The sequence below is a fragment of the Phoxinus phoxinus genome (genome assembly GCF_949152265.1).
Source record: "Phoxinus phoxinus genome assembly, chromosome: 7".
NCBI lineage: Eukaryota > Metazoa > Chordata > Actinopteri > Cypriniformes > Leuciscidae > Phoxinus > Phoxinus phoxinus.
The window spans coordinates 11,556,960-11,572,791 of NC_136882.1; the positions used below are offsets into that span (position 1 = coordinate 11,556,960).

At 38.4% G+C, this 15,832-nt stretch overlaps 2 protein-coding genes across 5 annotated transcripts; both read right to left on the reverse strand.

Moving 5' to 3' along the window:
- Positions 1-4,726: 4,726 nt before the first annotated feature.
- Positions 4,727-10,041, reverse strand: stx19 (syntaxin 19). The gene is made up of 2 exons (XM_079619030.1): positions 9,787-10,041; positions 4,727-7,142 (listed from the first exon to the last, which is right to left on the reverse strand). Exon 2 carries the CDS (start codon positions 7,067-7,069, stop codon positions 6,185-6,187), a length of 885 nt encoding a protein of 294 aa, XP_079475156.1. The 5' UTR covers positions 7,070-7,142; positions 9,787-10,041; the 3' UTR covers positions 4,727-6,184.
- A 1,116-nt stretch (positions 10,042-11,157) lies between these two features.
- On the reverse strand, positions 11,158-15,758 carry rsph1 (radial spoke head component 1). Of its 4 annotated transcripts, none has more exons than XR_013798286.1 (9): positions 15,601-15,758; positions 15,410-15,523; positions 15,213-15,318; positions 14,354-14,444; positions 14,065-14,200; positions 13,610-13,681; positions 13,017-13,096; positions 12,499-12,610; positions 11,158-11,534 (listed from the first exon to the last, which is right to left on the reverse strand). XR_013798286.1 is itself a non-coding variant. In XM_079618497.1 (8 exons), exons 1-8 carry the CDS (start codon positions 15,649-15,651, stop codon positions 11,512-11,514), a joined length of 705 nt encoding a protein of 234 aa, XP_079474623.1. In that variant the 5' UTR covers positions 15,652-15,758; the 3' UTR covers positions 11,158-11,511. The 4 variants fall into 4 exon arrangements, 2 of the variants coding, with proteins under 2 accessions (XP_079474623.1, XP_079474622.1); XR_013798287.1 differs by having other exon boundaries at positions 12,499-12,613; XM_079618497.1 differs by lacking the exon at positions 13,017-13,096.
- Between the last annotated feature and the right edge of the window lie 74 nt (positions 15,759-15,832).

The following is a 15,832-nucleotide window of genomic DNA, read 5'->3' on the forward strand; positions in this document are numbered from 1 at the left end:
CAAGTGAAAAATTCACATTGTTGAAAATAAATAAGCACATTTGCAAGCATTAGGATCTTTTGGAAAGTTTTGTTATTTTTAGTCCAGTGATCCTGTATTGCACTTCTCTCCTCTATTCTCATCTAACTAGCACACCAGAGTGGGCAAATTTGTAAATAAGATGAAGTAGGTGTTGATCTGATTCTGCAGAGGCAGTCTTTCATCTACAGTCTCTGGGCCTAGTTTCAATAAAAGCTGTTTTTGGACAAACAAGGAAGTTTTCAGTTCTGAAACTTAAAGGATTCTTATAGTATGATGATGACCTCTTATATGTCAAGGAAAAGTTGATTTATCAAATCATGACAATGTGCAGCACCCACCTGGATGATGCGACGGCAGCCATATTGCCCCAGAACGCCCAACACACACCAGCTTACTGGTGGAGAGGAAATGGTAAATTGACTGCATATAGCACTTTTAACAGACCCATGGCCACCAAAGCGCTTTATATACTGCCTCAAATTCACTCATTCATACACCGACGGTGGTGTCAGCCATGCAAGGGGCCATCCAGCTCGTCAGGAGCAGCTGGGGTTAGGTGTCTTGCTCATGGACACCTCGACACTTGGTCAGGTGGAACCGGGGATTGAACCACCAACCTTCCGGTTTGTAGACAATCTACATGAACCACTGAGCCACTGCCACACCCACAACACTGGAAATTGTTATGAAGCCAATCAGTATATGAGGATGCTTAGGTGGACATGATGGACAGCGGCCGAGGGGCCAGGATGCCGGGGTTACACGCTGAAATTGGCTTCAGCGACTGCAGAATTTCAGAAGATGATGACCACTGGCTTGTCAGAGGTTAAAAATTACCTGTATGACATTATCGTCCACGGACGTGAAGTATGCATGACTAGGCGGTCTTACAACGACTAGAAGCTGCTGGCTTGCTGTTCAATAAAGACTAGTGTAGTTTCCGGCAAACCAGCCTGATGTTCTTATGGTCATTAGGTTTCAGCGGAGGGTCTTCTTCCTGATGCATCGTGTACAGGCGATTCAAAATGCCCCAGCTGATTATCTGTCACGCTTGCCCTTACCTGCTTCTCCTGCAGATATTGCTGTTGCTCCAGCTCCTGTTGAGGATTCTGTTGCTTTTCTATTCGCTGCCTGTAATTCTCTGTCAGCTGATGTTGATGCTGCGTGTGCTTCTTGTCCTGCTCTAATCAAACTTCGTACACAGATTTCCAATAGTTGGCCTCCTTCACCCAATGGACTGGATGTGGAGTTGTTTCCGTGGTATAAACTGCGCCTGGAACTGTCTTTTTTGGACCATTTAATTTTCCAAGCTCACGGCTGCTGCTCCCTCGATCTGTGCTGGTTTCACTCTCCATAGTGCACATAGGACATCAGGGAGAGGTGAGAACCAAAGAACACCTTCATTATCTCTATTGGTGTCTGGCCACCATTAGAGATCATGAAGGTGTTTTTTGATGGATGCTCAGGTCCATGATGATTTCTGCTACGCGTGTCAGCTCAATGTGCCAGATGGACCATGGGAGAAAGTGCCCGTGGATACAGTCAGTCCATTTGACACTGCTGCATCTAACTGCAGGTTTGTTATTACATTAACTGAAGGAAGGAATAACAGTCACCATCGTCCCTCTCTCTACTTGGCTAATGGTGCTATAGAGAGGTTAACCATGTGCTCAAACACACTGTCCAAATGTCCATCCAGCAACATCAGCTATGGGAACCTGTGGTAACTGACTTCTTGCAGGTGTACTGTGCCACTCCACATGCTGCAACTGGTACTTCACCCTTTCAGCTCCTCAATGGCAGGCGCAGTCTATTTTGCCATCTGCTCCTGTGTACTGACTGACAGGACTGTTCGCCGAATGGTTACGTGGCTGCAGCACAAAATGAAAAAGTACACTGATGCTATGCGTACTCCTTGTTTCCAGGAGGAGGATAAAGTGAGGGTACGGAGCCCCATATATGGCAGTCACAGAAAGTTCTACCAGGAAGACTCGGGAGAATAATACCGTTACCAGTAAACATTTATTAACAGCTCAGCAAGCATAGTATGATATAAAGTTCTTTGGCGTTCTTTGCCCGTAGCTCGCATTCCGAGGGTACGGAATCTGCATATCCTGCCTGAAGACGAAGGCAGGGGCGCAGCCGACCCCCCCGAGTTATAGGAAGGGACAATCCCGGTGGTGTTGGGGAGGATGGAGGGGGAGAGACATCTTGGTGGGGGAGGGGAGGATGGAGGTAATTGGAAGCGTCAGCATCTGCGAACTCAAACGTGTAAGTTTCGATCTTTTATACTACGAGTATTTAGAGCACGATTGGATAAAGAGAAGGTAATCAGTGACGTAACAACTGAGTCTTCCTGGCAGAACTTATGCTAAAACTTTCATTTGATAAGTGAATTGTATTGTGGACTCAAAATTGTGGACTATTTTGAAAAGGAAGTCAGAACTGTTGATGTTGTACCCGAAGTGTTGTGTAATGACGTAATGTGTGCGAGAACGGAAGTGATGAGTAAACAAGTCCTGTCTTGTGTGCTTTATTGCTGCTTACTAACTCCTGACTCAGATTTGGACTGACTGCTGCATATTAATTTTAGCGTTAATAGTGTTGCCATAAAAATGCATAATTAAGAGGACATGAACAGCTCAGAGAAGAAGGTAACGGGTTGCCATCTCTTAATTACGGTAATTACGACATGGTGTGAACGCAGCATAAGCTTGTTGTCTTGGTTCAGGAGGAACTGTAAAAGGTGGCTGCTGTTTGTTTGTGCCGCTGGATGATGACTGTCTACAACTTTGCATAGCCTCATGGAACGTGTGACGTCTGCGAGAGCAGATGTGAGGAGGTATGCAAATACACACGTTGACAGGCAGGTAGGCCATCTTATCATTGTATTCAGACCGAATGCAGTAATTGGACAAAACATTTTTTGGTCCTGAGACTTCCACAGAAGATGTATGTAAATTTTTTAAATATTTAGACCACTTCTATTATTGATTGCTATCAGGATGTGGAGATAGTTTCCTCCAGTAGATTCCTCCTCAAGGCTAGATTAGTGTAATGCTCTACTGGGTGGTTGCCCTGTACGCTTAATAAACAAACTACAGCTAGTCAAAAATGCAGCAGCTCGAGTTCTTACTAGAACCAGGAAGTATGACCATATTAGCCCCGTTCTGACAACACTGCATTAGCTTCCTATTAAACATTGTATATATTTTAAAATATTGCTGAATACTTACAAAGCACTAAATGGTTTAGCTCCGCAGTACTTGAGCGAGCTCTTAACACATTATAGTCTTTCACGTCTACTGCGATCTCAAAATTCCGGCCAGTTAATAATACCTAGAATATCAAAATCTACTGCTGGCGGTAGATCCTTTTCCTATTTAGCTCCAAAACTCTGGAACAGTCTTCCTACCATTGTCCGGGAAGCAGACACACTCTGTCAGTTCAAAGCTAGATTAAAGCTCTCTTTGACCTAGCATTCACATAATGCATTATAGACTTCTATAACTCAATGTTAGGCTGCATAGATTAGGTCAGCCGAAACTGGGAACACTTCCCTTAAATCCTGATCTACTCATTACATCATAAGAAGAATGGCATCTACGCTAATTTTTGTGTCTTTGTTTATTCCGAGGTTTTCCCGCAGCCTGCCGGATCCAGGCCAAATCCAAATCTGACAAAGGACCTTCGCCTGGACCCGATGACAACCCAGTGCTAAAGTGCCAACTAGCCTCTCCCTATGGAGGATCCCTTTACCACTCTACAGATAAAGCATTGACGGGATAATTTCGGTTTTGCGTATCTACCCCGAAGTGATAAAATTCTGTCTAAAATGTTTTAAGGCCAGACAAGTAGTTTGTTAAGGCTTGGTTTGTAGGGATTTACAAACCTGAGCACATATATTCAAATGCGCATAACTATAGAATTAATTCTTAATGCGCACGTGAGCGCCATCAGCGTTTCTCACAGGTGCGCGCTTAAAATCTGTAGAGAGAACGGTGTCGTCTTAGCGGCCTCTAATTTAATAACTAATGATCGTTGCGACGGAAGTGAATCAATCAAAACTAACTTTAGCTGGAAAATATCTTTATTCAAGAACCGCTATAAAGCCAAAACAATCTCTGTTACCTTAAATAATTTTTTTCATTGTTTATCACTGTAAGCCGCTTTGAAACAATCGACATGTTAAAAGCGCTATATAAATGAAGATGACTTGATTTGATTTGACAGTATAACAAAAAGTGTTTCACGAGTTCACACTTACAAATAAGTCAGAATAAATGCATATTTGGCATGCTGTCCGAGGAGAGGACTCCGGGCTCGGTATTGGGCCCGATCCCAGAGTACTACCCCCGTATTCCTGGCTGTGAAAGAATAAGCCAAGCGTTGGGGTGTCGGAGTCGGGGTGGTGGAGGGATCCTGAAAACTGTCAAGGAATGTTAGGTGAGTTGACAGAGCGAATATATATGGTTCCTCTCATGCTGATAGGGTAGACATGGTAATTGTTTGATGGCAAGTTGATTAGATTATTTGAACGTGCTCCTCCCGAACTTTGTTTACATCATTTGTGAAACGCATTGCTTGCCCTACCTTTATGTGCCTTAAGGACTTCCTACTATGACTGTGTGCAATTTGTGTCCCTTTAACTCGCACCATATATTCTCTTTGTACGCAACTTGAAATTAAATGAAATAAAAGAATGCATTTTTGAATAATTTATTCATAGTAAGAAAACAAGAATCATGTTCAAGTTTTAACAATATTCAGATGTTTGTTTTTGGAATATTGACACATTTATTTACTTTTTTGAAAAATTTGAATATTGGGATTGAATAGGGCAAATTTCATGGTAACTTCAAATGTCATTATCTTCAAATATACAATCATCAAAAACTTTCTGGGATTTCTGGGATCATAAATATTACAGAACTGAGCATAACTCAGTTAGTAATATTTCATCAGATAGAAATAGCTCTTTGTGTATTCAATAAAAATGAAAAAGGTAGGAAAGAGCCATGCTAATTCATTAGTGAAAAGGAATGTGAACCTTTTCATAATTCTCTCAATTATCGGAGTAAACACGGTGGCATTTTTCTGCTTCTATTGCATTTATAAATAATGTTCCTCTCCTTCAATTTCTGTGCAACACGTTTTCCTCTGAAAATGTAGACACACCCAGATACTAGAAATCATACCGACACCTGATACCTGCTCTGTTGACTCACCAACATGTCTTCATTATTCACCTCATCATGAGCCTAACCAGTTTCATTCTAATCAGCTCCAATTATCTATGAGCAAATATTAGACTATGCGTGGTATCACATTTCATAGATATTTCAAAATGGCATCTTGTATTTTATTCTTCTTCTTTTTTTAAATAAAATGTAAATACATTTATGTAATAATAAATTATATGAAATATAGTTTTATAAAAACATGTGGGGATTGTGTGTCCAGGAAAGGTGCAGTCACATTTCGATGAAATTTCATGGGCAAAACGGTCCTTTGTCTTGTCAAAAGTGTAATGATGTATGAAGCACAGCTCATGCAGAAGTTACTTATAAATCAAGCTTTCTGCGTAATTTGCATGAGGAAATCTTTTGCCGCCATGCAAAATTTCAGATAGCGAGGGCATTCCAAAAGGAATTACTTTATTTAGCTCACCGAACAACGGTAAATGTGACCTTTAGACGTCGACTTGCAGAAATCTTTCGATATTGTTTGAAGAATATAGTACAAGCTTGCCAGTCTTATATAGTCTTTATAATGTTAGCTCAGATATTTGACCAATCTAAAGCAGACAAATTACCTATAAACAATAACACTGAAGGGAACAAATAAAATAAAGTTTGAACTTCTAAAATGGTGTGGCTTTTTCACAATAATAAAATACAAAATAAATGTACCCCTGACTACATCTTACATTATGTGATATAACAAGACATAACAACATCTTGTGAAGTCTTGGGGAAACTATTGCATGTCAACATTGTAAGTCTTCATCGCTACGGAGCCTTCCTTTTTTAAATGTAGTCTAAAAGTGCTTTGTGCCTTTGCTTTTTTATTTTCATCAGATGTCTGCCATTGTATTTATTCAGACCCCAGTTCTTCCCTTGAGAGCGCAGTAAATGTGAAACTTTGCTTATTTTGCCAGCCGCTATCTGAGGCAAGGACAGCAGCAACAGCACAGTCTTCTGAGAGGGTTCTTCTTCTTGTATCTGGCAGCCGTTGAGAACTTCTCCTTTGAGTCTGATACATAGTCTTGTGTCTTCACCACGTTGGCTTGTATGTTCTCGATCTGGTGCCCTTGCTCTTCCACCAGCATGAACACATCTAGAAAGAGATCTCTCAGGTCCTTCATGTTGCTTTCCAGGTTCAGGAGCTCTTTGTGGCGCTGCTCTATCTCTGAGAGCTGGGCACGAGTGATCTTTGCATCCACTAAGATGTTCTCATTGAAGATCTCCCACTTGCCCTGCTCCATCATGTCATCCACCTCCTCTTCGGACACCTCGCGACCCGAAACCTCCAGCTGCCGGACGATGAACTGCTTGCATTTGTCCTGCTTGGCCAGGATGGCGTCATTGTGTTGTCGCATTACTTGCTGGAACTGGCGGGAAAGGGCCGCGTGCTGGGACTTCTGGATACGGGACGTGGCGTTGTCCGGGCCCAGCTCGGCCTCGGTTCGCTTGGCCTGCTTGGAAAGAGCTTCTAGCTTTTTATTCAGGCTCTCGGCCAAAAACTTGATGTCTCGCGTCATGCTGCTCTCCTTTTTCATGATGCTGAGGCGCCTGATGGTGGCCATAAAGTTTCTCTGCTGCTGGCCGAACTTATTGACTTCCGAGTTCAGCTCCTCAATGCTGTCCCGGATGTTCTGCGCGTCCTTCAGGAAGTTCTCCAGGACGGGCTCCTCCTCAAAGATCACGGCCTGCAGGCCTATCAGCGAGGACGGGTCCGTGTCCTCCTCCTTGTTGAAGGCGTTGTTGTCCAGCATCTTATCGCTGGCCTTCATCCGCTGACGCAACTCCTCCATGCGGTCCTTCATGACTGACCTTGATGGGGAGCCTCTTAGATTTGAGTGTTGAATGCGTGGAAAATTTCCCTCTGCTTCTCATACCCTGTAAATATCCACAGAAGGCATATTGAGTCACTTTGTCAATAAACAACAAAACGTTATTAAAACATAATGATTTAAAAGGTACTTGGAAAAAAAGTTTATAGCTCGCAAAATTGTTCCCAGATAAGCAAACTCTAAAAATGGAAGTATATTTTTTTTAGATTATATTTCATTTATTCATATAAAATCTTTTTTACATGACCATGTCCCCTCAGGGGCTCCGTACAACATCAGGGTGAAAAAAATATGATGATTTTTTTAAACACTGCAATTTTTACTTTATTTTTGCAGTTTTTACTTTATGAATTATAAAAAGATATATAAATTATATATATTTGTGTGTGTGACAGTGTTAACGTATTAGTATTTATTAGTACTAACATTATATCTATTATAATATTTATACATATTTTGAATAAGCTTTTTTATTTTTATATTTTCACTTTTGATTTTGTTGTGCTTGTCATTTTTGTTAGCATTTTTAAAATATTTCTATTTAACTTTATTTTAATTTCAGTTTTAGTTTGTAATTTTCGTTTACGCTTTGAGTTTTGATTGAATATGTATATTTGATCTTATTTTAGCTTTATTTCAATTAACGAAAGCGATTTTTAATATAGATTTAGTTTTAGTTAATAACACTGGTGTGTGATCATGTGTTTCTCTAGTAAACAGACTATATTTGCCGTAAGTAAAGGTCACATTTTTGTCAGATGCTTTTCCATGCATTCTGCCTTCAGCTGCAGCTCTCGAGTCAAAGGAAGGATTAAACGAAGGCCTTGATTCCAAACCTGTGCAGTTTTCCCAGTATCACTGCTGCACATTCATCACGATCACTGTAATTTATAATGTCTGTTCTGACACTGTACAGAACATGATATACGAGCATTCACAGGAGTTTGCTTCTAAATAACTCACTGACGAGAAGTAAGAAGCATGACTGCTGATGTTTTTATCCTTGGTCTAGCCTGCTGGACTGCGGTTGTGGAAAGTGAGCATAATGCCAAGGGGTGGGTACACCGAATTTGTCTGAGGAAAGTACAACGGATCACTCCAAATCACCGACTATCCGGTTACTAGAGGGATTTCACACAGGACAGACTGCAGTCGCATGCGTGTGTGAGAACAGCCCACCCAAGCTCCTTAGGGAGGAAGCTTATGAATATAACAGTGGCTTTTGTTTTCTGCAGGACATTAATTCTACACACATTAATTCTACTGCTCAGAACTCACGAATGCATTGCACAACATGCTCTAATCCAGTCTTCAGCTTATGTTTGTTTGCTGAATTTGCTGTATTGGATCAGAGGTGCCTCTTTATTTGTGTATTAGAGTCTCTTTGCTTTCTATAAGAACCATCAGTTTATGTTCTACATGCTGATGTGTTGATACGTTCCCACTCTGGTCTAACCTCTCCTTTTTTTGAAAAATCAATAATGAATATTGTAATATAATGAAAGACCAAGACTACTGTAGTTGTCAGACTGTTTACAGGAACAAATCTCAGGGTATAGGTTTTTTTATTTTTTATCTTAAAGTCTGTATAGACGCATACATTGAAGCTAATAAAAATTTCCACCTTTATTTCCCACAAAAAAAATTGTGTATCATTCAGCCTACAACGAATAATAGAATATTTAATTACTGGCCATGTGAAAAAGAGGTGCATGCACTTAGTGTACTTCAAATCCTAAAAGTATATATATTTTGAAATGGTACATAATTTAATATTAATGAAATAAAAGCTGTACCAAGAGAGGTCACTTTCATGACTGTTTCTTAACACGCATTTAAAGAGTAAAAAGTTATTTTTTTCAAGTACACTTTAAATCTGTTTTAAAAATTTTCTTAATTTCGATGTGTTGACTAACATACTACAGCATATTTACAGTACTTGATTATAATTTTAACTGTAGTGTTTTATTCAACAATACATTTAAAGTTAATGTATTTTAAATGTACTAAATTGCAAGATAAATGTACTAAATTAATATGTGTAATTACACATATATTTAAACATGTGACATTCTAATGTAATTAAAGCTGACATTAAAGTATATTTCAGTTTACCATAAATGCTCATCAGTACTTTCGGCGATACAATTTATCAATATTTCAAAGACAATAGATGTAATTAAGAAACTGTATATACATATGTAGTTAAGTGGGTCAAAACATAGAACACTCTTACGTTCAACTAATTGCATTTAATATAAATGTACACTATAATGCATTTGAATTCAATTGCAATTAACATTTACATTCAGATAACATTCAATATATAGTTTAAAGTACATTATCATATATATAATATATATATATATATATATATATATATATATATATGTCAACATTTGTGGATCCAACACAAGTGGATCAAAAAAGTGAATCAAAGTTGTCCTAAAACAAGAACAGGTATTGTTCAAAATTCATGTATAACTTTGATGACAAGTTTTGATGCACTTCGAGTGTTGATGTGTGTGTGTATTATGTATATGTGTATATAATGATAATTTCTCTTTTCCATAACTACATTGAGATGTTGACCTAGAGAGGGCTGAACATTATATATAAGAATATTGTATCTGGTTCCTGGCTATCATGGTTTCTCCCTTCTAAACTGATCAAATAAAGAGGAAAATTACCTGTTATTGCTTTTAATCCCTGGAAGATTGAATAAAGCTTCATTTCAATTTGCCCAGATTTTTAGTCAACACTTTATCTGGCCATGGACTTGTACAGTAGGATCTAAGCCGGACCTGTTGAAGCGTTCAGGAAGTCCTTGGAATTCATCAGAGGGAATTGCAGCTCCCAGGAACACAAATATGTGCAAGTGCGAGCTTTCCCTCCGCTCCACTGGTGTCAGTTATGTCTATCAAAGAAAACAACACACAGACTCCTGGGAAATCTGGCCAAGCCAGTTTAAAGCCACACCCCCAGTCACAGTTAGAAGTCTGTTTGCCCAATGGAGGGTGAAGCTTGTTAGGCAGAAGGAGTGTGTGTGACGTGATTCAGAAGGCATTGAAAGAACACGTGCAGTGGACCAATCGTTGCCCTCACCCTCGGCACCCTCTATTGTGTATAAGACAACAATGAGATCAGGAAGCTGCTTAAATTATTATTGACATTATCCTGAACTACATAAACATGTGCCTATTCTAACGCCCTCATATTGTATTTATTTCCTAATCATTTCCATTTTAATTTGAGCACAATAAGGGTTAGTAAAAATAAAAAGAATGTGATTGGCTGGTTTTGTTGATATGTGGCAGAAGGAGGATTGTATGGGTTTGACAGTGTGGCAAACCAGCTCTGAAAGTGTTGCAGGATAGTGTTATAAAGCAACTGTTATTTCTGTTTTTAAATATTTAAATGTTTTAAAGACAGCAATGGATATTGGGGCCTACAAATGTATTTAAACATGTAAAGATAGAGGAGTTATGTGGGTTAAGAGAAGTGTTTTTCAGAACTGATATGTGATCAGGTCAACAGAACGACTCACACAATGGGTTGTGTTTGTCCTCAGGCTGGTGCAGGAAAGGAAGCGGTGTGTGACACACACACATCAGCGGGCCGCTGTCTTCAGTGAAGCTGTGACTGAAGATGCTGCTTGTAGATGGAAGTGTCTACTTTTTTAATCATTAGTATGTTGAATAAGCTATGCATTCATTATTGATTAAAAACAAACAAACAAACAATTGTATTACATTCATTAGAATCTAATGAGAATCACCACGAGAAAAGAAATGAAGAAAAAAATAGGTACGTATCTCTATTCTGAGACATTATGGTATATAAACTCAACAAAAAAAGTAACATCCTTTTTTCAGGATACCGTATTTTAAAGATCATTTTGATTCAGATATTTTTGTCTAAACATTGTCTATATCAGTTTTAGACCCTTATTGAATCTCTGATGATTAAAACGGTTTAGAATTATGTGCAAAAAGTCTTTAAAACTGATTAGTTACAGGCCACATTTCCTAAATTAAGCACACAAAAATGAAAGGCTCAGACGTTCGCTTTAGTTTGTTTTAATGAATAATAATAAAAAATCATCATAATTGTTTTTTTGGTAAACACTAGTCTCATTGACAGGTGATTTTTGGCTGGTTTATTGCGCCCTCTGCTGTTTTTAAAATTACAACACTTTTCAGTTACCAGGGCCTCCAAATCAGCTATAAACAGATTTTGCAGTAATGCTATACAACAATTCCCATTAGTTAATGTTAGTTACTGGATTTACTAACAATAACTAGCAATGCACAATGCATTTGTTACAGTATTTTTTTAATTTAGTGACAGATATGTGCAGGTATAAATGATCTAGAGATCTTTCTTTCTTATCATCTTTTGGGGGTCTGTCTTTCTCACTCTTCCACCACGGCTTGATCTACAATGAACAGACACAGACACTTTAGTTCAACTTACTGAACTTATGACTCAAAGATGTTTGTCGAAATGTCTAAAATGGTAAAATAGCAGACAGTATATACAGTAGATGTTGTTTTATGACGCACTTCCTTTAAATGAGGAAGGACTCTATCATTTCTTACATTTAAATATTTGTGAATATAAAAAATCTTAAAGGTGACTACAAATGCTAATAAATGACACGCATTACATCATTAAGGCCCTTTCACACCAAGGACGATAACTATAACAATAAAGATATAGTTCTAAAAATCGTTCTAAATATGAAAGAATAGCAAAGTCCACACCACAACTAAAATGATAAAGGCACAGAGAAATATAGTTGGGATCACTTTCAGAATAATTGTTTTTTTCAGATGATGAATGACAAACACATTGACAGCTACTCAGAATCCATCCTGACTTAAAGATGAGAATAAACAGAACAATAGCCATTCTCTTCTGACCTCTGGCATCAACCAGGCATTCTCGCCCACAGAACTGCTGCTCACTGGATATTCTCTCTATTTCGGGCCATTCTCTGTAAACCCTAGAGATGCCTGTGCTGTGAGTGAAAATCCCAGTAGATCAGCAGTTTCTGTAATACTCAGACCAGTTCGTCTGGCACCAACAACCATGCTGTGTTTAAAGTCACTTAAAGGTGCAGTAAGCGATTTCTGAGAAACGCTGTTGAAAGTGAATCGGACCGAGCACCAAGACACACTTGTAGCCAATCAGCAGTAAGGGGTGTGTCCACTCATAAAGGGGGAGGCGCCTGTGTTGCAAAGTGTTCATGCATTTGGGGGCGGAGCTATCAAGATAGGGGCGTGTTTGTTTTGGTGATTTCAAATATCAACAGCTTGGTGTGAATGGGCCTTTACTGTGTAAATGCAATCCTGCATCAAGATGTTTTATGTTTAGAACTGGATGTGGATGACGTATACCTGACGGGGCAGAATTCTCATTAGCCCAAACAGAAAACCCAGTAAGTGCCTTGGGTTTCCACTTCAAGGCGGTGGTTAAGGCAGGTTCATCTTCCTCTGCATCTCCTTTGTCCTGCTGTCAAAAAATGTATTATGATTTGGCTTCACACACAAATTCATTCAATATAGGCTTATTCTTAGTTACAGGTAAGAAACATACATATTAAAAAAAACATACATGTAAAATATATATTTTTAATAATTCACTGGATGCAATGTGCTCATTAATTAAAACATTTGACATTGCATAGAGACAAACAGGTGTTTAGGACAGTATGTAAGGTTATTGTTCAAAATTCAAGCCCTGTTTTTTTTTTTTGTGTGCCCTACTATTAATCTCTAACAGATACAAACAGACTTTACATGTTTTTAGTGTCTTGGTATGCTTTTATGTATTCAGTTGCATCATTCTGTTTTCACTGGGTTCATTTGCTTGTAACAGGATTGAGAACAGTGTTTGGCAATGTTTACTAGCATACCAAGCTGTAAAACTTCTGAAACTCCAGTGAACTGCTTCATCCACTCGATGCTTTAAGGGCATTCCACTACTGACTACAGTCTAAGGGAAAGAACACGGCATAAGACTTTCTCTTGTTGACATGCACCAGGCAACTGGCAAACTGCACTAGAGGCACAGCTACAATCTGAAAGTTGCCAGAAAACCCTCATCTCCAAAGGCCAAAATGGCAATAGAGAGGATCTGATGGCAGCAGGGAGAACACAACTTCAAGGCTTTCCCTTCCTTACTGGTTTCTTCATCTGGTGCAGGCTTGAGTTTCAGTAAAGGGAGATCTTTATAAACAAGAAAACTACCCTTGTGAAAAATTACACTATCAAAAAATACGAAGCACACTACAAGTTCTCATTCAATACAAAATAAGCACACTTCTTTTTCACAAGGGTCTTTAAAACAACTCTCTTAACAAGCCAAGTAACAACAAAACACCGGTAAGACTGAGAACAAAGAGACAAACATTTTGTAAACAATTTCTGCAGATTTATGTGATCATGCTACCTGGAATACATTCTCATGATATTTAAAGACATCCTGTAAAACATTAAATAGACATACCTGATCTATCTGAAGATACTCTCCATGCTGCTCACACCCAATGTCAAACACATACTTCCCTGGACCGGAGGGCTAGAAAAGAACAAGAAATAAGTGATCACTGTGTGAGAGAAGTGCAGATATCTTGTTATATTAATGTTAATATAGAGCAGGGTTCCTCAAATCCGGCCTGGAGGGCCACTGTCCTGCAGAGTTTAGTCACTGCCCTGATCAAACTCACCTCTCTGCAATTTCCCTGTCCCCTTGATTATAGCTTGTTCAGGTGTTTGACAGTAAAAGATATGTGAAACATTTTCTCAAACCTTTTTGTGTCTATTTATCTTGCTATTATTTTCTTACTATACTGTACAGTTCGCCTCCCCACCCCCTGCTGTCCGCAAGCCAATTTGAACAGATCTACAAACCATTTTCTACTACTCACCAGCTCAGAACCATAAATGCAGAGTATTACTTACATTATTATTGACAAAGTTGCCCTTATATCTGTGGTTCAGGTGGATGAGCTCCCCGGCTGACTCCATTTTACCAATGATCCATCTGCCCATGTACTGAGAACCTGAGTCATGATGTGTGTATGTACCCTGCCCATGTCTAAGAGGGAAAAAGACAGACAATCAGATACTTTTATTAATAAGCATAGTTTGACATAAATTTTTAGTTGAACTGAAGATGTTATGAATACTGTTACAACTAATACATGTTACTGGATTAGATCAGTGGAAAAGAGAGATGCATTTCAACTACCTTTGATGTTGCAGCCATTCGCCATCATATGTGTCTCCGTTGGGGTATGTGTAAAAACCATGACCCTGCCGCTGGTCATCCACCCAGCTTCCTGAGGAAGAGGAACAAATATCACACGTGAAGACTGTAGTTAGAAGACCGAGACAAGGGTAAAAAAGTCTGAGACAAAGTTACATTTCAGCATGTTTAACATTTTTAAATACTAGTGCTGTTAATCAAATCGATTAATCATGATTAATCACATATCTCCATCCATCCATCCATCCATCCATCCACGCACACATATTATTATATATTGTATATATATACAAACTTTTGTTAGATCTGATTAATCACGATTAATCAATTTGACAGCACTAAAATATAGTTTATTGTTAATTCATGTTTGTTTACAATAAATTAACTAATGTTTATTAACTTGTACTGTTAAAAATGTATTAGTATATGTTGTAATTAACATAGATTAATAAGTACTGTAAAAACAGTGTTATTTTAGTATTAAATATACTATTAGTTTTATTAATGTTTTGAGTTAGCTTTTAATTTAATTTAATTTAAAAGGACTTAATTTACGTTTAATTTAGTAATTTATTTTGTTATGTGCTAATGTCATTTTTATTCGTTTTAAAAAAACATTTCTAGTTTTCATTTATTTCTATTTTCTTACAATAAGTGATTTTAGTACTTCAGCTGTATTTCAATTAACAATAAATAGTTTTAATAGTTTTAGTTTCTAGGTTTTTTTAACAATAACAACTCTTAACTCTGTGTAAAGTCAAGTGTCATTGTTAGTTCATGATAACCTTAACAAACCACATATACTGTACTCATATATTGAGATAATATAATGTAAATTTACCTTCATATTTGGAGCCATCTGGGTAATAAAATATGCCATGACCATGTTTTAAATTCATGTACCATTCTCCAATGTATCTGGCCCCATTCTTGAACTTATATGTCCCCTGATATACAGACAACACAAGGTTTATCAAATCTTTAGTTTGTTTATGAGAACAGAAACTGCATAATAACAGTGTTTGTGAGTGACATAACCTGGCCAGATCTCTTGCCGTTTTCATATGCTCCTTGGTAAGTGTCTCCATTAGGCAGGACAGCTTTGCCCAGTCCGTGTCTCTCTCCAGCTTCATTTCGGTCTCCCTCATATTCCTTCAACACAGAGCGATAACTGTCATCTCTACTGTGAACACACTGCGAACTGAGAATAAACTGTGACAAAGACTCACCCCCAGAGAGCCTTGCTCGTCGTCAAACTCTTCAGAGCCAACGTCTGTCATGATAAACTTGAGTTTAATGAACAGATAAGAGGGAACAACCCCAAAAGAAAAAGCTTCAGTTTAAGGCTGTTTACTGTTACCATAGCAATGCCGCGTGAGACCGACACATGCGCAGTACTTGCACCCCAAGGACGGTCACGCTCGCTTTAGAAATATTTTATTAATAATAAAGCATTCTCTT